General features: G+C 42.2%; 1 protein-coding gene across 1 annotated transcript in view; it reads left to right on the forward strand.

Annotated features, from left to right (window-relative positions):
- NUDCD1 (NudC domain containing 1) overlaps positions 1-23,716 on the forward strand; it is a 50,023-nt gene that overhangs the window by 14,751 nt on the left and 11,556 nt on the right. The window contains exons 4-8 of the mRNA XM_081874341.1: positions 635-818; positions 3,928-4,113; positions 4,872-5,082; positions 10,932-11,076; positions 22,045-22,170. Coding sequence (XP_081730467.1) covers positions 635-818; positions 3,928-4,113; positions 4,872-5,082; positions 10,932-11,076; positions 22,045-22,170 — 852 coding nt within the window. The remainder of the gene's footprint in view (positions 1-634; positions 819-3,927; positions 4,114-4,871; positions 5,083-10,931; positions 11,077-22,044; positions 22,171-23,716) is intronic.

Raw genomic sequence — 23,716 nt, forward strand, 5'->3', positions numbered from 1 at the left:
ACTGGTGCTTACTGGTAACAAAGCATGATTGCAGTCAATTTTTCTACCCATTTTTTTAAATACTTTTGACTAAAGTTGATGACAACTCAAAACCCTTATTCAAAACCCATTTCCTTCTAATTACGGGGCTTAAAATGCAGAGTCATTATCAAGTCAGTTTCTTGGGACTGTACATTGCCCACACATTTATTAGACAGTGGAAATTATCTAGTTTCCAGGGGTGGTGGGAATGTCAGATTCGTAGGCACCAGAAACAAATTATTTATATGCATGAAACAAATAAAAATGGGAAGAAAAATCTATGCTTGAAATGAAAATGATGCTATGCTTTCAGCGAATTTTTAAACCTCTCAAGTAATAACACTCCCAGTACCAATAAAGCTGGATGGATGTCTTGGAAAATTGAGTGTTGTGTGTACCTTATCAGCATTTTCCAAAAGGTAATAACTCTTGTGGAACCAGGTACTAGAGCAGAGATGCCACCAAAACCCAACATTCCTGTGTCATCTTCTCCCCCACCCCACTCTGCACTGTATTTTTGTCTCATCCTTGAGTTATCTGTTTGATCTGAAACATGCATTGTGCATTCAGAAGGCATGACACAGTAGCATTCACAAAGTCCGTCTCTTCTCAGATACTATTCAATGAAGAATTCGGGAGTCCCTTTGTTATAGTCCACAGCATCTCCTTTCTGCAGTCTGATGCTCATTCAGTGGGCGTACTACTCCTTCGCGTAGAAAAAGATGAATTGGATGTACAAGGCAGTGGCTTCCATGTTTCCTTGGAATGGGTCACAATTACAAAAACAACCAAGGAGAGTAAGTATTTTACTTGCCGTTGCTTTCTTTGTGTCTGAAAAAGAGACTCGTACTCCTTATATGTTTAGGAAATTGCCATTCCAATGGCTCGGGTAGCTGGAAATAAGTTTGTCATCTTTTTGATAGTTGTGTGAAGGATCTGAATCTGAAGTCATTTGGGGGACTGTTGGATCCCTGAGAGTCAAAACAGTCACTGAGGAAGGCAACAAGCATGTTGTAAATCAAATTTAAATCAGTGGGGCTGACTTCTAAGTCAATGGGTGTCTTGGAAATGTGGCTGCTGTGTGCCCCTTGTTAGTGTACACGTGGAACTGGAACCAGACATTAAGGACAGATGCAAGCAGCACATTTGCAACTTCTCCTTTCTCCCTTGAAATCATTATGAGATACTAATTGCAACTCAGTTGTCAGAGCACTGATCCTTCCGTAGTCCAAACAACAGCATCTGTGCATAAGAGCTGGTGTCAGCAGGCTGCAGAGGGGGAACCCACATTTTGCACAGAAGATAAACAAGTCTTTAAAAGGGAAAGCACTTTTATTTATTTTTAAGGTATTTTCAGACCACCTTTTAGGGCCAAATGCTCACCTTCTAACATGCAGTGGGAGGGGACCCCCAAAACAGCCCAGTGAGGACCGAGCCTTCTTAGAAGGCATTGAATGCAAGTTTACTGGAGCAAACGTTAATGGAATAGAGGAGTTATGGAAGGGGAAGGAATGGCGTGGAGCATCCTGAAGAGGAGAACTCCGCATGGCATTTTGTAATACCAAATCTGTGATTTGATATTGTCACAGGACAATAGTTGCCATTTCACTTAGTTAGCTGTCTCCTGCAGGACTTGGGATAGTTGCAGCATGATGATGTTTTACCAATACAGTGGTACCTCGGGTTACATACGCTTCAGGTTACAGACTCCGCTAACCCAAAAATGATATCTCGGGTTAAGAACTTTGCTTCAGGATAAGAACAGAAATCGTGTTGCGGCGGTGCGGCAGCAGCAGGAGGCCCCATTAGCTAAAGTGGTGCTTCAGGTTAAGAACAGTTTCAGGTTAAGAACGGACCTCCAGAACAATTTAAGTATGTAACCAGAGGTCCCACTGTACTATTGTTCCCACCACCAAAATACTGTGTACCCTGCCTCTCTGTTAAGTATTCTGGAGATGGCTAACAACATACGTTAAAAAAAAAATCCAATGCCCACAGTAAAACCATTGTGATACTGCTCTTTCCTGCTGGTACTCTTCCTTCAAAAGTATTTTTCACTGCAGTGCCACTCTATCATATAGACAAACGACTCCTGTGCATCCCATATGAAGGCTAAACAGTAAGAAGATCAAGGCAGTATTAAGTTCTCATTCCCCTCCCCAGCTGATCAGTACAGAAATACTCAGTGCCCTCAGGCAACAGTCATGGCTGGCTGGAACAGAAACTCCATGTTTCCTCGGAGCCATCTTTTAGAATAGCTTACCTGCTGGTGCAAAGAACCTTGCGGTAAATATTAATATGGCCTTTATTTGTATTCTTCTTGTAGCAGTTATTGGTATCTAATTTTATACATTTCCTGAGATCTTTCCAACACAGTACTGGTGGTTACTTTTAAAAGAGGGGGGGGCTGGGTTTTAATTACAAACCACAAAAGAGCAAATCTAGGAAAGAAAAGGCTAACGAAATAGCTAGAAGACCAATAGAGAATTGCCTCTTTTAGAGCAGCAAAATGAATTCGTATCGTTATCAGCCTGGATATTTATTATGTAGCTGCTTCAGGTTGCTGAAAAGTGCTGTATTTATTTAAGTGTATGTATTTAAGGAGAAAACAATTCTTAGAATAATACTGTATCAGGGTTTTCACTGTTTTCTGAAATATGCTTATTTTTCAGGTAAGCCTCTGTGTGGGGCTACCCAGTTTTGCAAGCTATGTCTGGCATAAATGGAAACACCTAGATGGGTGGGGTGGGTTTGCATACCTGCAGCCAGAATCCAAGGAAAGCCCAATGCACACTGGCATTTTTGTGCAACAACAGAGGAGTGAGATGCTAGTTATTAGAGGGGACATCTTATGAACAAAACAGGCTACTAAATTAGGTTAAGAGAAAGCGGAAATGGGCTCATTCTAGGGACCTATTCTTCTGTAAGGCTATACAGAGGGGCAAATTCTTAACAACTAGCAAAGCTATCTATTTGCAATTAAAAAAAATATTAGCAAGCGTGCCTCAGAGGATGTGGGAAGTGGGTAGAAGAGGCTTAGGACATACTTCCATATAGGTTTTAGTCAGAATATGACTGGAGGAAACTTGGCATATGGAAACAAAGAAATGGTCTCATCAAACTCTCCAAATTAGCTACAGATTTAATTGTCTTTGGAGAGAGGGAGGTAATGAGAACAGAGCCAAGTGTACCCAGGAAGCTTAAAAGCAGCATGAATCCTCCAGGAATGGGGTCAGAAATGGTTTCTGGAGACCATTTGCCTAGAAATAGTCTTCATTACAGTCCCGTAGGTGAGAGTCAACAGTACAGTGGTACCTCAGGTTAAATATGCTTCAGGTTACATACTCCACTAGCCCAGAAATAGTACCTCAGGTTAAGAACTTTGCTTCAGGATGAGAACAGAAATCATGCTCCGGCGGTGCAGTGGCAGCAGGAGGCCTCATTAGCTAAAGTGGTGCTTCAGGTTAAGAACAGTTTCAAGTTAAGAATGGACCTCCGGAACGAATTAAGTACTTAACTCAAGGTACCACTGTACTATGCTAGAAGGCTTGTCGAAGAGCATAAACCTTGGAGATGTTTGTGTTTGTTTGACTTCTTTCTCGCACTGTTACCCCATGACGCTGCAATCAGATAGAATTGACTTTTTTCAAGTAGTGCTTTGGGGATTACCTTGCAGTCTGTCATGCCAGGAATATTGAAAGCCTGCTAGATTGAAAAGCCTGCAGTCACCTATCTCAGTGTTTCTGCATTGACTTTTTGTATGTTCGAGGTCTTCCAACTAAGGAACGTGTTGATTTCTGTTAAAGTCAACCAGCCAGTGTGGTGGACTTTTGTCCTTTAAAAACTGGGATGAGCAGGGTTGGGTGGTGTCAGCAAATTCAAAGGAATTGTTTCTCTTTTGATCAGGTGATCATGGGTATGAAATCTCCAAGCGTCGAGTTCTTCAAGGAAAGTCAGTTCCGCATTATGCAGCTATAGAGCCAAGTGGCGATGGCCTAATGGTTATTTCGTACAAGCCCTATGCTCTCACACAGAATGGTGAGGATAAGCACGACAAAAGTGAAAAGGAGAAAGCAGAGGAAAACAAAAAAGGTAACCTTGCATTCCTGACAATAGGTTAGACATCTAGCTCATTTATTATTGCTTTATAATTTTCTATCTCACCTTTCAGGGCACGCTAGGGAACAAAGCATGGTCGTGGAGCTTATATTTGTGTTAGAAATGCAGTGCACGTTACATTCAGTGCTGTCTTAAGTCTTAGTAGTATGGTTTTAAAGTTATCTGTGCAGAAACCAACCTGTCAGTTCTCCAAATGATCCAGATGTAGCTTGTTTGTTTGGAAGGGTGAATAGCTTGATGACCATTACCTGAGGATTCAGCAGACTTAACAAGTACATGCCTCCAGACAAAAGCTGATCACCTGCAGGGATTAGGAAAATTATTGCTTCCCCTCTCCACATGCTCAGCATTTCACTTAATTGATTATATGATTCTGTGTTGAAACTACAGGGAGCGCTTGGTATGTTGGATAGATTACAGAGGGTAATCTTAGTGTGATGTCTCTGTTTTATGCAAGGGGTCTCCTCTTAACTTCTGTTTTGTTCTGGCACAGGTTTTCCGTGTTAAGATAGAAAGATTTGCTCAAAAAACTTCAGAAAAAACCAGGGAAGGGGAGAGAGAAAGATCTTTTTCTGAAAATTTCCAGGTTTTTTTCTCACAGGCCTTCACATCTCTACCAGGTCGTAGACTTAACATTCCAGCCACTACACCATCCTGCCTGTCCTACAGGTGTGCTTAGTGTTGCAGTTCACCATCAGTGATCCATTCCTTTTTGTGTTCTTGGTTTGTAGAACCTCTCTACTACTGGCAAGAGACTGAAGATGATTTGACGGTTACTTTTCAGCTACCAGAAGACTTTGCCAAAGAGGACATTCAAGTCCGTTTTTCTCCAGGCCATCTTAGTGTCGCACTGAAAGATCCCCTCAGCCCTGTATTAGAAGGAACGCTTTTTTCATCGATTGATCACGAAAGCTCCACATGGATAATTAAAGAAAATAATAGGTATTTCTTGCAGTACTGAGTAGTCTAGTCTGGTGTCTGTATAGCTGAATGCCTAAGTAGCTCAATAGCCCTGGGCACTAAAGTGTGTAATACTGTGAACCTGAGCTGTCTTATTAGGTGTGCTTCCTTTCCTTGCAGGCTGCTTCCTTTTCTTCACGGAAACAGAAACTGGTCACAGTTAGTCGTACGTAGACATTTTATAAAGAGAGACGATGGAATTTGAACAGAATTTGAACAAGGAGGAAGGGCCTTCCACTATTTCCAGTACATTTGTTGCTCGATAGGAATTGTTGATAAATCATGTCTTCTCTTCAATGAATGCTTGTGATTTAATACTATTACCTTTTGTGCCTCTAAGCAGGCTGCTGCAACAGCAAAGTTAGTGGGTTATATGCAGTTGTTGTTGTTGTTAATTAAATTTGTATACCGCCCTATACCTGCAGGTCCCAAGGTGGATCACAAGATAAAGTCGCAATATAAAAAAAACAAAATATATAATAAAAACAAAAGCAACCCAATAATCCCCCCCCCTCCCTAACACATTTTAAAAGTGCATTGGATGTCAATCAGTAAAAGGCCTGGTTAAAGAGGAACATTTTTGCCTGGTGCCTAAAGGTGTATAATGAAGGCGCTAGGCGAATGTCCCTGGGGAGAGCATTCCACAAACGGGGAGCTACCGCAGAATATTATTATTAATTATGACACTTTAGAGTTCAGTATGTATGTATTCACCATTATAGCAAGATCTATATAGATTTATTTATCTATAGATCTATATAAATCCAGTATGTAGTCTTAAATAAAGGAAGAGAGTAACTCAGCACTGGACGCTAATGTAACTTGTTCAGTCCATTTAATGGGAACAATCATTAAACAAATGTCTTTCATTAGGCCGGTTTCAGTATTGGATTTCTCTGAGGGGGGTTAATTTATTTTAATGAAAGCAACACTATTTTCATACCAGTGAGGAGAACTATAGACTGAAAATTAAAATGCTTTAGCTCACCGCGGCATGGATAATTTAGAGATGTCTACTGTTGCTTCAGATTAAAGTTTTGAAAATCTATCCAGTTTTCCAAGAGATTTTTTGTTGTTGTTTTAACAGCCTTAATCAATCATTTTATTTGTACGCCAAAGTTAAAACTGTGCTCAAGGCCACTTACGACATGTAAATAATTCCGTAACTGCAAACATAACAAAAGTAGTCATAAACAAAACATCAGAAAGTTCAAAACCAAATTGAACCATTTCCACATAGATCGTAAGATCCAAAATAAAGATACATGTTAAACATTCTGATTAGCTATTTGCAGAGAAGGTAAGGAATTCTGTTCAATACAAATGCATATAGCCCTCTAGTCATGCATTTTGTAACCGCATGTGAAGTGAGTGGTGCTTTCTCTTGATCGTTTCGGGATTGAAAAAAGCCTTTTCTAATCATATCATATGTTGATCATGAAAGCGAAAGCTCTTTCCATCTAAATTAACTTGTTCAAAACAATGGGATTATTTCAGTGCTTCTCCTATCCCCATTATCTTTCTTCCAGGGTTTCGGGTTGATTTGGCTTGCTTTTCTTTCCACAAAGCTAATTAAGACATTTGCAAGGATCATTTTTGACAACAAATGTGTTTCAAGTTTTTCCTCTGACTTAAGTGTTTGAAAACAAAGGCGTGGTATGGGCTACATTTGGTACTCTATTTTTAGAAATGGAGATAAGTGCATACTGATCCAATCTTCCAGGTTCCTTTTCTTTTTCCTCCCTTAAAGCTTTTTAAAATACTGCTTTTCCTTATCCCCCTTTGTTTTCTACTCCTACCTTTTAATAGGCAAATATATATATATATATACACACACACAGATATTTCTGTATAGGAGAAGGGGTACTGGAAGGGCCATAGCTTGATTCCATAGAGCACATGTGTTGTATGCCGCAGGTCCCAGATTCAAGCCCATCATAGCTTTGAGAACAGCGCACTTAGCCAGGTGGCCTTGGTTGAACTAGAGATCAAAACGAAGTACATATTTGAAACATATCTGCTTCAGACCATCCTCAGTGACATAATCTTTTGCATGCACTTCGGGAAGCCTCATTTAAAATCTATGGCTGTTTCCAGAGCTTCTTTTGCAGCCAGAACACTCCTCTCCTGAGAAGACCTGTGTAATCCTGGTGTTTTTGGGTGAAGACAACAGCTTTGGTTGTCCATCCAAAATAGGTTGGAGTTCCTGCACCTCTTTTCCTAGGAAGAAAGCACTGACTGTTTCCCAAATAAGCATGGTTGTGACCAGGATGCACACTCCGTTTAGAACTTGGAAGTATTGGAAGGATAAACATGATATTTATCATTGCTGATATTGCAGTAGTTAAGAGTTCTGGCTTGGATGCTAGCATCTGTTCTGCACACAGGACAGAGCTCTCCCTCTGTAGTCTCTGTTGCCCCCCCAAGAATTAATCCCTGAAGACTGGGGAACTGCATGGGATGTGGCGCAACACTTCTTGCTGCACACATAACCTGGCAGAGGAACAGGAGTGATGGTCCCAGCAAAAACCAGACACTTCTGTGCACAGATTTGCCTCCTACTTGCACAACAGCACCTTAGCACTGAAACAACTTTTTGGCGTGATTATTAAATATATATATAATTATAGTGTGGAATATACTATGACACAGTAGACATGCTAATTAGTAGTATTCTCCATTTTCCAACAGCCGCCTAAAGCAGGTAACACACCGTACTCAAATCTTCATTGTCCCCAGTTTGACAATGCCTTCTTTTAAAAATAGAAGATGCATACTACGTAAATGTTACCTTTAGATAGTACACTCTCATGGTAAAGATTGAGAGGACATGAGTTATGAACTTCTGGATACTATAGCAGTGGCTTCCCTGCTGTTCCACGTGGAAGATGGTTTCCATCAAGGTGGGTTTGACACTTGAACCTGTAATAGATCTTAGCACTCAGATCTGCAGATCATCTTAGCACAGGCATAGGCAAACCCGGTCCTCCAGATGTTTTGAGACTACAGTTCCCATCATCCCTGACCACTGGTCTTGTTAGCTAGGGATGATGGGAGTTGTAGTCCCAAAACATCTGGAGGGTCAAGTTTGCCTGTGCCTGTCTTAGCACCTGCAAAGTTACAGGAAAATGAGAAATGCTAACAGCACTTATAGTCATACATCTTAAGACGGAGGACTCATAAAATGTTGCAGTGAAATGATACCACTTCAGCTGTGCATGCGGAGACCACATGTTTGAAAGTTTGCATTAAAATCATGCAAATCATGCAAACAAAGCAAGTTGGGTCATGCATATGTATGAGTGTAAACTTAATTTGCATCATCTTCCCTTCAAAAAAAGAAAAGAGAATGAAGCTGGGTTTGTTCATTTGTACACACAATGTTTGCAGCACAAATTACCTTCTACATTATATATCTACTAATTTAAGAATCTGCCCTTCACCACCTGGTCACTGGATAGATTATAACTTGTCGGAATATGCACATACAATGAGATACAGCGAAAGTGGATGTACTTAAGTGGATGTAATTAAAAACTCAATTAAAAAAATTGACCTTCCAGGTTCAGATTGTAAGCCAGCACATTTTGCCTTCTGACGCAAAGCCGTCCATCTGTGTGGCATTACTTTGCCAGTTCAGTTAAGGGAGTATGTTGTTTGAGGGAGGATATTGAAGAGCACCCTCAGTGGTAGGCCAAATATTAGTGACCTCTGGCCTTACTATGTTAATTGATCAGGGTGTTTTTGTCAGAGAGAGTGTGTGTATTTATCATTTTGATATTTCATATATACAGTGGTACCTCAGGTTACAGACCCTTCAGGTTACAGATGCTTCAGGTTATAGACTCCACTAACCCAGCAATAGTACCTCGGGTTAATAACTTTACCTCAGGATGAGAACAGAAATCGCGCGGCGCAGCAGCAGGAGGCCCCATTAGCTAAAATGGTACCTCAGGTTAAGAACAGTTTCAGGTTAAGAACAGACCTCCAGAACGAATTAAGTTCTTAACCCAAGGTACCACTGTATTTTAAACTGTTGAACTAGCCCAGTTGCATATGCCTGGTGGTCTTCCGAGGAGTGTACACTTCACTTTTCTGTGTCTCAATTAATCTTTATTAATGTTAGCGCTTATGGAAGACTTGGATGTCTGGTGGTATGTACAACTGCATGCTTAAGTAACAGACGTTACACTGCCCTTCAAAACTAATAGCCTTCCGAATATGGCTTCCATTGGTAGCAAATATGTGTTGCTTTATGTTAATAACCAATATATGTTTAGAAACATGCATACAATTGAAATCATAATACAAGAACCTGTTGATATATGTCTGATGCAATAAAATTAAGACACCAACCAAAAAACCAGTAACCCAGCAACAGCAGCCTATACAAGAAAAGCTTTCAGTTATAAGCCAAGGAGAAGAAATGGTTTAGTGACACTAACTTGTTAGGATACCTTGTTCAGAGACATCATCTCTGAATACCAGTTAATGGAGGCAAACAGCAAAGGAAGTCTATTGCTTTGGGGCCTGCTAGAATCACCAGGGTGGCCACTAATGGAAACAAGGCGCCTGATTTGATAGCTTGTCTTCATTTCTCATATTTAGTAATTCGTCTAGAATACAGATACAGCCAATAAGGGACTGGAAAGGGTTTTTAGTGGGGAGGATCTGATGGTGTAAGGAATTCAACTTGGGGGCAGTTTGGCAGCTAACTCCAGCTGAGAGAGGTCAATTTGATTATCTGTTTTCATCTTGTTTTCATAATTGGTTTGGAATTGCTCCGGAATATCTCAGTAATAGTACCAGTCGTGCCACATCTGCGTCTTACCCATTTGATTTTTTCCCCCTTCGGTGAAGCTTTCATTGGATAGTTAATGCAACATTTAGAAGAAGAGTGACCTTTTAATAATGGGTATGGGGAAGGGAGGAATGAGTGGCTAATCTAAATTATGAATTTATAAAGCCAGAGTGGTTTAGTAATTATTAGCTTGTGATTAAGTGCCAAAGTGAAGTATTAATTCTTCAGGACTAAACAAGTTACTTCCCTGAGAGTTCCACAATATGAATTTATCATGTAAGATTTGGAGTACATTTAGAGAGGCAAACTCTCTAAATGGGAGATTTGTTATGTTTATATGGCTCCTCTTCTTTGCCGAATGCAATCTAGAGAATATTTCCTCCCCCATTTTTATAAATTAAAAGGCCGCTTGCTGCATTGAGCCCTGGATTTCAGCAACTTTGGCAAGGTCCAAGGGGCAGCCATATGGAATTCTGACAGAGGATGATATAATATCAAGCTAACTTATATGTACAATTTGGAAACAGATCTACAAGTATTGCCGGAAGTAGGTCAGAATAGAATGGAGAGAACTGCCTTTAACTCTTTCATTATGCGTGGTTCCAAGTGTCAATTTAAAAGCTTTCCTACAATTTTCTAACTAGCTAGTACATGAGCCTCTTGCAGGTTTCCTGTTAAAGTCAAACTGCTTTGGCATCTTGGGGACAAAATCATTTTACTATGGAAGTAATAAAGCCATCGTGCATAAATTCCAAATTCTCCCATGTAAATCAGGAACCTTGTGCAAGTGGTGCAGTGTTGCTCTGCTTTATTTCAGGTGAATCTCCCTTTCACTGCAGCCCACAAAGTTCCCTATCTAGATTTTGATGAAGATTTTGGGGGCATAGGTGGGGGAAGTACATGTGTGTAGGTGGGGAGGGACAGGGAAATATAGTATGAGCTGCCTTTCCACTCCTTCAGTGCTGGATACTACCTGATACTGATAATTTTGTCCCACGCATCAAATTTACTAATATTCATCTCTTTACAGCTTGGAGATTTTCCTGATTAAGAAGGAAGTGGGACCTTCGTGGCCAGAACTGATTGTTGGTGACTCTCGGGGGGAATATGTCATGGATCCAGCCAAGAGTGCCGCAATAGCTGAACGCCTGACGCATCTAACCTCTGATGAAATGGTAAAGTGCTGATCAAAGAGAACTCTTTTGATTCTAAGAGCGAAATCAGTCTTATCAAATTGCAGCAGAATCTTTAAGTCAATCTCACTGAAGCGAGTCCCGTAAGTCAGTGTAACTTACTACCTAGCACACATGTGGATGGACAACCTTCAGCCCTCTGCTAGTGCCCCTGACCGCTGCTAAATTTCACTAGCTGAAGGCTGAGAGGACTGCAGCTGCAACGGGGATCGGGGGGAGGCACACAGGAAGAGTCACCCCTTTCTGCCTTTTCTCTGCTGTAAAGTCGGGGTCCACAAGGGCCCTGTGGGAGGTTTGGCTTGGGGCATTTCCCCCTTCCTAGCTGGAATCTCTGCCCCTGGTTGCCCAGTGGGACCCTAGACATTCAACACTGACTGACACTCATGGTGGGCGTTTGTTTAGCAGTTGTGTGGTTTGTCCTGAAAGCTCTGAACAACTGTTTGGCAGGTTGGGAGGAATGCTTCTCTCTCTCTCTCTCGGGTCTGTCCTTCAGTCCAGTGGAGAGAGATTGTGTGTGAGAGAGAGAGACAGAGAGAGAAAGTTTGTATGCATGTGTATACGTTCACGAGATGTGGCCCTTGAACACCCATCTACTGTTGACCTTGACGCTTGGAGCAAACCAAGACAAGGTTTTTATGATGAACCGTTAAACTGATAAAAACACCAATGCTACATTGAGTTCCCACTCCTTGGGTGGGTGTCATTGTTGTGCTTCCCACCCCAATCTCCAGTGGCAGATCAACAATGTGGAGTGCTGGTGGGAACACCTGACAGCGTCCATTTGCATAATTATATGTTACGACCAAAGCTGGGGAAGCTTTCAGTTTTCAGCAGCACCAACAGATTTCTTATCGCATCTAGTTCGACCCACAAACGCTTGATAAAGTGGGGCTCACTTCTGCCTGTGTCACAATTGGTGATAGGGTGGTATAGTACAGCAATGGATTCTAAGACGTATTTAACTCTGAGAAGCCTGCACTGATTTCACTGTTGAACGAATCATGTATAGGCAAGTGGTTGGGCTGTGTGGTGGCTGACCATATTATGGCTCAATTGTTACCCTGATGACGGTACTTTCTTCAGTATATTTACTTCCTCAAAAGAAAGAGAGAGAGAGAGAGAGAGAGATGACAACAATAATTTAAAGCATCCATTTCCAAGGCTCTAGGCTCTGCTATCACAGTGATTAGAGTAGCGTCCCAGGGCACCTTTCAAAGGCTAACAAATGCCTTGTGACGCTAAGCTTTTGTGGGCTGAAGCTCTTTTCAACAGCTTCAGAAGATACTGAGATAGCATGCCTTCTGATATTTCACAGCTGATAATAGGGGCATTTTTTGTCCAATATCCTTATTTCCATGCACTACTTGTCTCTTCCACATCCAGGGAGGCACAGGAGGAGTCAGGTACACATAGCTTATCTATGAAACTGAGTCTAGGAAGTACATCAGGAACAGAAATCTGTACATGGTGTTACTTGGACAAAAAAAGCCAACACCCATGTTTTCAAATCTATTCCTTCTTCACCCACAGGCATGCATATAAAGGGTAGGGTTTTTTTTTTTTAAAAAAAATCTTTATTTATTTTGACTGAAAGTTTGATAATGTGCTACAAATTCATAGGAAGTGTTATTTAATATGCTTTTTGTCTGAGATGTATCTTCATATTTGTTATAATGTTTCAACTTAATCTTCTAGGATTCAAAATATTCTTGGAAACAACTGAGATGCTGTAGTACATTATTTGTGCTACAATAATGTGCAAACTTTTGAGCTAGACTTGATTCTTCTTGATAATAGCCAGTGTTTCATGAATGAGCTTTTATGTGGAAGCACCTGCAGTGGGCACACTTACGTTTTTGCTGCATGCTAAAGACTTTTCAGCCAAACCTTTCTAGAGTAGCTGTTGGTCATGCATTTTATTCTATCTTATGAGTCACTGGAAGATTCAAATAATTGTGGGATCTTTTGCCCCAACCCCAAGGCCTACAGGCCTTGGAGTTCTTTAATATGCCAAGATGTCTTTTGTCTCCAGAGACCACTGTACTCATGCTGAGCTTGGGGCTCCTGTTATCACATGATTCCCTCTGTATGGTTATGCCACAGTAACCTAATTGGCAAATAATGCTTATGGCTCTTGTAGTGTAAGGACCCTGCCTATACCCCTATTTCCCCTTGTTTTGATTTGCTACTGGGGTTGTTCCCCCCACCCACCCCAGAACTCCTTGTATTGCCCTTCTGTCCCACTAAGAAGTAGTAGTAGTCGTCGTAGTAGTAGTAGTAATATCCCTCCCATCTGAGTTTCCCCAGTCACTCTGGGTGGCTTACAGCATATATTTAAAATTGTAAAACATCAGACATTAAAAAGTTCCCGATACAGGGCTGCCTTCAGATGTCTTCTAAAAGCAGGCATAGGCAAACTTGACGCTCCAAATGTTTTGGGACTACAACTCCCATTATCCCTAGCTAACAGGTCAAGTGGTCAGGGATTATGGGAGCTGCCTTCAGATTTCTTCTAAAAGTCAGATAGTTGTTTATTTCCTTGACATCAGATGGAAGGGTGTTCCACAGGACGGGCGCCACTACTGAGAAGGCCTTCTGCCTGGTTCCCTGTAACCTCACATCTTGCAGTGAGGGAACTGCCAGAAGGCCCTCAGTGCTGGACCTCGGTGTCTGGTCTGAATGATGAGAGTGGAGACGCTCCTTCACGTATACTGAGGCAACACTTTTGAGCAGGCATAGGCAAACTTGGCCCTCCAGATGTTTTGGGACTACAACTCCCATCATCCCTAGCTAACAGGGCCAGTGGTCAGGGATGATGGGAATTGTAGTCTCAAAACAACTGGAGGGCCCAGTTTGCCTATGCCTGCTTTTGAGGCAACACTTGCCTGCCTTCCCCTTCTGGGCTGCCTTTTCCTTCTCTGCCTGTTTCTCTCTGCTGCCTTCACTTTCCCTCTGTATCCAATCTCCCTCACCTGCTTGGTTCTGTGTTTCACTGGGCTGCTCCACTTAACCTGTTCTCCAAAATTTCCCTTCTTGGGACCTGCTATTGATGCTCCACTAGCTGCCCTTTGGTCCTCTGGCTGGTTGAATGTTTCTTCCTTCACCACCACAGTGCCTTAACACTTCTGATCTTCCCAGTTCTCCTTCTGGGCAGATCATGGAGCTGATACCATTACAATGCCTCCAGCAGCAGTTTTTATTTTGGCTGTTGTCATTGTATATATATATATATATGATCCTTTTGTACACCGCTTCAAGGTTTTTTGGATGTTAGGCTATCTACAGATATTTTTAATAATAATCTAAAAAAAAGCAAACTGTTGTATCTGCAAAAAAATTCTTGGTAAAGAAGATATATTACCTTTATTATATTTTAAAGAGTGGAAAATTTGCCTAGTTCATTCACAAATCAAATGCATGGCAAGAAACGTACCTCATTAGGTTTCACAAAGCAACTTTTCATACCCGTCAGCAAGGGAATAATTAGACAAGCCACTTTTTTCTTAAAATACTCTTTCGCATAATTGTATCACATTAGTGGCAGGCATTATCATACTGGAGGAATCTGTACAGGCCTTGATTTTGTAACAAACAGACTGATTAAGAATTATGTGTTTAAAACTGGGCCCAGTCAGCTGAAATTAGCCAGCCATTGTCTCCATCACCAATGCCATCCCCACACATACTAACTACCTACCAAGAAGATGGGGTGGGAAGGAGAACTTCACACGGTTGTTTTTGGGCTTTGAAATCGCAGCCGCACCAAAAGAAAAATGAAATGAAGCCGGATGAAACAATAAATTGTATGAGAAAATGTTCTCTTGAGGATGATTTGTACCCTAAAAAATTCTTTGGACTGTTACTGTTTAAATGGCTTACTGGGGAATTTTAAAACTAAAGAACAGCTCCTAATTCTAGAAATATTTCTGTAAATTGCCTGCTGGAACACAATATTAGTAGCAGTAAACACAGCAGGAATTGGTGTGTGTGTGTATGTTTTCAGAACTAAAAGCATACTGTACAGTGGTACCTCAGGTTAAGAACTTAATTCGTTCTGTAGGTCCGTTCTTAACCTGAGGTACCACTTTAGCTAATGGGGCCTCCCGCTGCCGCCACACAATTTCTGTTCTAATCCTGAAGCAAAGTTCTTAACCCGAGGTACTATTTCTGGGTAAGCAGAGTCTGTAACCTGAAGTGTCTGTAACCTGAAGCGTCTGTTACCCAAGGTACCACTGTAATTAAAATTGTTTTGTTTGTGAGAATGGTACAGAACTGCCATCAATTAAATATGTGTTAACTTTTTCACTTAGAAACAAATTAATAGTGAATCATATTTTTAAACGCGGTGCACCATTTATTTCATTTTGTGCTGCACATACTGTACCTGGAGAACAATTAAACAGTTCACAATAATAAGACCATTAAACAGCTAAAATGTGAGATGTCAGATCTATGCTTTTGTTCACTCTCTTAACTTATAATATGCATTTGTTTCAGTATCCCTCCACCCAAAAAACCGCTCCCAAACCCCAAGTCTATATATGCAAGGCTATAATAACTTTGCTGCAATTCTATTCAAGATCTGTTTGTGTTTTAGGAAGTCCCAATAACTTTGTATGACCTACTTAGGACCAAGCATGCTTTGACTTGGATTGCAGGACTCTCTGCACCTGAAGAATCATTTAAAAGTTACCAAGAGAAAATGCAGAGAATATGATGCTGCGCCGCCGCTGTTGAGTAGGTGTCATTGCCTCATTGCGTCAGCCTCTCCTGAAATCTTATAATCAATAGGATTAAATGCTGCTCCCTGTGCTCAAGTCACTCAAATCCCCTTCATTTTCAGTCTTAACCTTCATAATTATTTTCTAAGCACCCCACCTTGCTCTGGATTTTACAGAGTGAACTTTTCTAATCCCAGGTTTTGAGTGTGTACTTTTGTTACGGTGGGAGGCAACATCCTCTCAAGGTTCCATGCATCGTAGTGCGTTATCTCAGGTTTCAGCACAGTGGTGGAACTACGATAAAATTCTGTTTCTTATCTTGGTTATGAAAGAATCTCTCACCCCAGCTCTGAAGAAGCCTGTGATGATTGACATCTACTATGGTGATAATCCTTGAAAGCAAGAATCTTTAAATAGATTGATTAGCCCTGTGGAAAAACAAATGCACCTTTCAGAGTAATTATTCAGACATGGTGCAGGCATAATAAATACTTAACAAGTCATGGTTAGTTTTTAACCTTGTTTACCAACCCTGTTATAGGGACGCGGGTGGCGCTGTGGGTTAAACCACAGAGCCTAGGACTTGCCGATCAGAAGGTTGGCGGTTCGAATCCCTGCAATGGCGTAAGCTCCCATTGCTCGGTCTCTGCTCCTGCCAACCTAGCAGTTTGAAAGCACGTCAAAGTGCAAGTAGATAGATAGGTACCACTCTGGTGGGAAGGTAAATGGTGTTTCCGTGTGCTGCTCTGGTTCGCCAGAAGTGGCTTAGTCATGCTGGTCACATGACCCAGAAGCTGTACGCCGGCGAGATGAGCACCCACTGGTCTTTTCAAAGGCTTTATTATTGGTGCCAAAACATTTACAGTGCAGAACGCCTCAATTCCATGTCTTGCTCAGTCACTAGCAGAATCTGAGAGTGGGCGGTCCTTAAACTTTCCCCAGCAGAGTAGTCTCTTGACCCCCATCTGACGCCTCCCCTCTCTGCGCGAAAACCTACTGTGCAAGGAGGGCTTGGGTAAAGGGGGACCTGTCCCCCCCCCTGCTTTGCTCATGCACGGTGTCTTGGCTCTTCCTTGCATCCTCCGAGCCCTGCATCTTTTCTCCACTAGAGGTGGGGCTTCCCTCCTCTGCTGAGGAAGTGCTGCTTTCCACAATCTTTGGAGGCTCCCTGTAATCCAGCTGCCCTTCCACCTCTCGTCTCTGAGCTGATGGCAGTTCCCTGACAGTACCGCTCCTGTGGGAAGGTAAACGGCTTTTCTGTGCGCTGCTCTGGTTCGCCAGAAGCGGTTTAGTCATGCTGGCAACATTACCCGGAAGCTGTATGCCGGCTCCCTCGGCCAGTAAAGCGAGATGAGCACTGCAACCCCAGAGTCGGCCACGACTGGACCTAATGGTCAGGGGTCCCTTTACCTTTACCTTACCAACGCTATTTAAGATCCCAAGCATACTATGAAGATAAAGTTTAGCTCAGCCTTTGCCAACCTGGCGCCCTCCAGATGTTTGAGATGACAGGGTCATGCCTGCTAGGGTTGATAGGAATTGTCACCCAAAACTTCTGGATAGCAATAGATTGGTAAAAGCTGATTAGCTTGTCAAGCTAAGTCTATTGGAATTTAACCTTTAATCTAGTCGTGCTGCTTTAGTGACAATGGAATCTGCTGCTCTCCTTTTCTGGTTTCTTTTTCTTCTTTTTTTTAAAGAGTGTTTCCCCTAACAAATGAGTCATTTAAATTTCAAAGATTTTAATATTAAAAACATTTCAGAAGTCTCAATGTAAGAACCTCAGATTCATATTTTTTTGCCTTTATAACTACAGTGGTACCTCGGGTTACATATGCTTCAGGTTACATACGCCTCAAGTTACAGACTCCGCTAACCCAGAAATAGTTCTTCAGGTTAAGAACTTTGCTTCAGGATGAGAACAGAAATCGTTCTCCAGCGGCATAGCAGCAGCAGCAGGAGGCCCCATTAGCTAACGTGGTGCTTCAGGTTAAGAACAGTTTCAGGTTAAAAAAAAAAAAAAAGAACAGTTTCAGGTTAAGTACGGACCTCCGGAACGAATTAAGTACTTAACCCGAGGTACCACTGTATCTAGGAAACCGTGGTTGAAATCTGTTACATATCCTTCACATTGTTTCACTTGGGGGGCGGGGGAGAGAAAAACCTAATGTTGGATTCATAATACCTTTGACCAAGGTTTCACTTCTGTGAACCATAAAAATTTAGACATGGAAAATGTTTGGTCTTGTGAATTAAAAGCAATGAATCTAGGGCAAATGGTTTCTGCGCTGCTGAGCATTATTTCTCAGCAGAGGCCCTGCATCCCAGTAGCTAGTCTAGTGTATTAAAATAATAAGGAAAATGGTATAGTGTTGCTTTTCCTAAGCACATCTTCCAAATTCTGTTTAAACTGTCAAACACATCCTGAAAAAAATTCTATTCCACCAGGCTTATGCCTGCAATTAAAAATACATCTTTCCATGATAGTTGATGAACTCTGATTTTATACACACACACACACACACACACACACATACACACACTAAATCGCTTTCATATTTTTAAATGATATATATATAAAATATTCATATATGGATAAAAGTAAATTCTGCTCTCAGCTTTTGATTTGCTCTTTCTAGTCTCAGTCAAGTGTTTATCCCCTTTAAGAGAAATCAATTTTCATTTGGGAGTAACTGAGAATGGTGCAGCAAGCCCTCTTCCAGTAAATGCAAGTTTCCCAGTAAGTCAATATCCTCTTTTATCTCTTTGTATTTCTTTAGAATACTTGTTGTTGCTGTTGTTTAGTCGTTTAGTAGTGTCCGACTCTTCGTGACCCCAAGGACCAGAGCACACCAGGCACTCCGGTCTTCCACTGCCTCCCGCAGTTTGGTCAAACTCATGCTGGTAGCTTCGAGAACACTGTCCAGCCATCTCGTCCTCTGTCGTCCCCTTCTCCTTGTGCCCTCAATCTTTCCCAACATCAGGGTCTTTTCCAGGGAGTCTTCTCTTCTCATGAGGTGGCCGAAGTACTGGAGCCTCAGCTTCACAATCTGTCCTTCCAGTGAGCACTCAGGGCTGATTTCCTTAAGAATGGATAGGTTTGATCTTCTTGCAGCCCATGGGACTCTCAAGAGTCTCCTCCAGCAGCATAATTCAAAAGCATCAATTCTTCGGCGATCAGCCTTCTTTATGGTCCAGCTCTCACTTCCATACATTACTACTGGGAAAACCATGGCTTTATACGGACCTATGTTGGCAAGGTGATGTCTCTGCTTTTTAAGATGCTGTCTAGCTTTGCCATCGCCTTTCTCCCAAGGAGCAGGCGTCTTTTAATTTCATGACTGCTGTCACCATCTGCAGTGATCATGGAGCCCAAGAAAGTAAAATCTCTCACTGCTTCCATTTCTTCCCCTTCTATTTGCCAGGAGGTGATGGGCCCAGTGGCCATGATCTTCGTTTTTTTGATGTTGAGCTTCAGACCGTATTTTGCACTCTCCCCTTTCACCCTCATTAAAAGGTTCCTTAATTCCTCCTCACTTTCTGCCATCAGGGTTGTGTCATCTGCATATCTGAGGTTGTTGATATTTCTTCCGGCGATCTTAATTCCGGCTTAGGATTCATCCAGCCCAGCCTTTCGCATGATGAATTCTGCATATAAGTTAAATAAGCAGGGAGACAATATACAGCCTTGCCGTACTCCTTTCCCAATTTTGAACCAATCAGTTGTTCCATAGCCAGTTCTAACTGAGCTTCTTGTCCCACATAGAGATTTCTCAGGAGACAGATGAGGTGATCAGGCACTCCCATTTCTTTAAGAACTTGCCATAGTTTGCTGTGGTCGACACAGTCAAAGGCTTTTGCATAGTCAATGAAGCAGAAATAGATGTTTTTCTGGAACTCTCTAGCTTTCTCCATAATCCAGTGCATGTTTGCAATTTGGTCTCTGGTTCCTCTGCCCCTTCGAAATCCAGCTTGCACTTCTGGGACTCGGTCCACATACTGCTTAAGCCTGCCTTGTAGAATTTTAAGCATAACCTACATCCTGCTTTATACGCCCAAGAAGCTCTCCAATGCTATTTAGCAAAAAAACAAAATTCAGAAATCAAAATTGCACTCAAATTGAGTGCAGGAACAAAGAATATATGGTGTCCATATGGAACCTGGATAGTTTTCCTTCTGGCATTCCTGTGCTTAAAGATGAAGATTCCTGGCTTGTTTACATGACCCTTGAATATTCAGTCAAGGGTAGCATGGCAACTGGCAAATTGCAAACAACTCCAGGGAACAAATTTTTATTCATCTTGCCTGTTCATGAACAAGCTAAAATGTCGGCTTTTCTTGTTACCCATTTTTGTCAGCTTCCAAAGTGAATGCATTGCTGGAGCATATAAACGCCAACCCAACTTAAAATTCTCAAGCCGGTTTCTTATATTCCTCATTCATTTTACAGTTGATTTGACCTCTGCCTGTGGCAGTATTGCTCATTTACACAATGCAATATTTGTTCCCGGTTCACAAATTGCTTTATCGTCTTACTTGTCCTTGCGTCGGGCCTGTGCGTGTGGTTTTTCCGTTGTACAGATGGTCAGCCCTAGAAGTCGTAGAAGCCTCCCACTCTGAGCTGTTGTGATTTCAAAGATTCACTGGGAGCACTGGATCATTTGTGTTCAGTGCCTCCATAGTGAAAATAGTGTCCTTGAAACTTGTGCTAGAATCATAGAATTGTAGAGTTGGAAGGATCATCTAGTCCAACCCCCTGTAATGTAGGAATATGCAGCTGTCCCTTATGGGGATTGAACCTGCAACCTTTGCATTCTCAGTATCATGCTCTTATTAGAATTCCTGATCTATGATTGCAGTCATGGGATTGTTGTCTTTCACATGACGGTATGTGTTTTGACTCCACAGAGTGGGAAGTGACGGAGACAGGATGTTTGTGCTACTGTGTTCCGTGAAGTGGGACGATTGTCCTTTGTTCTTTTTCTCTTTGCTGTCTGATGCTAGAGAGAGAGGGAGCCATGTTGCAGTGCTCCGTGTGTGTTTATATGTAAATAAAGTAGATTAGCCAATATGCTGAGTTGTTGAGGTCTGTCATGCGCATGCTGCACAAACTCTGCGGATCCCTATGTGTCAGTTGGCATCAGTCGCTGTGAGGTTCGGGCTGAAGAAAGCTTATGAAGCTCCCGAACCATCGACCAGGAGGGAGAGAACATGCCAGTCGGGCTTGTGTCTCTGCCAGGGTCCTACTCGAGTGTAGGCTGAACTCCTGACAGCTCTAACCAACTGAGCTATCCAGGCAGCATAGCTTTTACATTTTCTTGAGCTAAAGGCACATTCAAATATGTACAGCTAGCATGTTATGTGAAGAATTAATTGCTGTCCCAGCTGCGGTCTGAAATGGTACAGCCCAAGGAGGATTGCCATGTTGCATTTGTTCCTTGATATCACTCCTATTCCAAAAGTTCAAGAAGACGTTGTTTGAACTACCTTTGAAATATTTTATACAGTACATATTGTATTGCATTCGTGGGTATTTGCGCTTCAAGACCCCCAAGCCACCCCAGGGGAATTAAGACACAAGGAAACAGAATTTAGGTTAATGTTAATGGGCAAAATTTAGGCTACAACTTTATTGGTTACAGAATGTGAGTGGTATTGGCTTAGGCACTGGCATCAACAGACTACAGTGGTACCTCGGGTTACATACACTTCAGATTACAGACGCTTCAGGTTATAGACTCCGCTAACCCAGAAATAGTACCTTGGGTTAAGATCTTTGCTTCAGGATGAGAACAGAAATCATGCTCCGGCAGCGTGGCAGCAGCAGGAGGCCCCATTAGCTAAAGTGGTGCTTCAGGTTAAGAACAGTTTCAGGTTAAGTACGGACCTCCGGAACGAATTAAGTACTTAACCCTAGGTGCCACTGTATATCTGACACCTGCCCACCTTGCAGGAAGTCTGGAAGGGTAAACCACCGGTAGGGGGAGCCCCGTCGATGCGGATCAAGTCGAGCCCCCCTGGGTTCCTGCTGGGGTCATGGCATGGCCCTAGCTTGTTTGAACTACCTTTGAAATATTTGATACAGTACACATTGTATTGCATTAGTGGCTATTTATCGTATTAGTTTTACTGTGTAGCTATTTTTCCCACTCACCCATTTTTCAGTAGTGTAACCTTTATGTGCCATTGGAATGCCTAAAAATCTAAATAATATTAATTTTTCATTTAGAATCCAGACCCTAACAAAGAGAACCCTCCATGCAATGCCCAGGAGCTGGAAGAATGCGACATTTTCCTTGAAGACAGCACAAGTCTGTGCAGATTTGATGGTAACACCTTCAATGTCACCCATGTGGTAAGCACAAGATAATAATCTTGATAATAAGCATTTCTTAATTACTTGCCTACCAGCAGAGAACTGGATTGCATTGTGGTCTGATATTATTAGTCCTCCACCACCTACCTGCCAGGCCTGGACTCCACTCATCAGGAAAGAGGATCTTCGAACAGGCTCAACACATAGTTTGGTCTGTGTTGTAGAATAACGTAATGTACATGCAAGTTGTGTAAGAGATACTAAAAAGCAGATTGTCCTTGAATATAAAGACACTGCTTGTGGCATTGTCCTCTCTTAGCTGCTATGTTTTGTTCCCTTGTAAAGCATATTGGTAAGTTTCTCCTTATTTCTGTGTACAAGATTTGAAAAACCTACCATTCTGAAAATTTATTTATCTGCATAGTTTATATACCGTACATTCCGTGTAGGTTTATGGGGGCCTGAAAGTGGTTGGTGCTGTTTGTGGCAGGGAGGTGAATGGGAGAGAGAGAGGGAGAGGGAGAGGCAGAGAGGCCAAGCCTTTCATCCCTCTGCAAAGGGGAGAGAAGGGCGAAAAAGCTTATTCCTAGCTTGACTGCTGCACAAGTCGTATTGATGCATCTGGCAGCTTCTCTGCTACAATTGTTTTAACTTTATAATGGGTGCATGTGTGTGATGATGATGATGATGATGATTGGAGGCGAGATGTGCCTGGGAGGGGAGGACTGGAGAGAGCAGGGGGGTCATTTGCAGTGGTTTAGGGTAGGGCAGGCTTCCTCAACCTCGGCCCTCCAGATGTTTTGGGCCTACAACTCCCATGATCCCTAGCTAGCAGGGCCAGTGGTCAGGGATGCTGGAAACCGTAGTCTCAAAACATCTGGAGGGCTGAGGTTGAGGAAGCCTGGGATAGGGGCAGGTAGGGAAGGCCAGGTAAGGGGCATATGGCACAGGCACTTAATGGCTGTGCCATGTGCCAACCCCACCATCTGGGGAATTGTGGTTGTCCTATCACCCAGCCGTGGGGCCTGCAGCTGCTGCTGTTGAATGTCAGGTCAGCTCTGAATAAGATCTCCCTCATCCATGATCCCGATTGTGGATGAGGAGGCTGATCTGGTCTATATTACTGAGACTTGGGTGGGTGAGCAGGGTAAAAAATATATAGAAGAAGTCAAAGCAGCTGTAGAATTGGGGGCTGGCACAACCTGTTTTATCTGTCCCTTTTCACTATAGGCTGCCCCATTCAGCAGGGTCCCCTGATTTGTTGGAGCATTTGAGGCAGCCTAATGGAGATGGATGATAGGGGAATCAGCTTAACCTTCTATCCAACCCTTTATGTTTATTTCATTGGTTGAATTTATGGCACAGGTTTCCGCACTGGACTTCTTAAAACAGCTTTTGCATCAAGTCTTTGTAGGAAGCATTCAGAATGGCTATTAGCTGATCTTCGAGTTTTAGCAGTGATTTAGCATTTGAAGTCGCCGATTATGAGATCCCATTTCCAGAAGCTAGATATATAAATCTGTTTTTAAATATATATATGTATATATCATGTATCAGTGCTTCTGTTGTCACTTCAAACACTAAC

The sequence above is a fragment of the Podarcis erhardii genome, assembly GCF_964252035.2.
Source record: "Podarcis erhardii genome assembly, chromosome: 8".
NCBI lineage: Eukaryota > Metazoa > Chordata > Lepidosauria > Squamata > Lacertidae > Podarcis > Podarcis erhardii.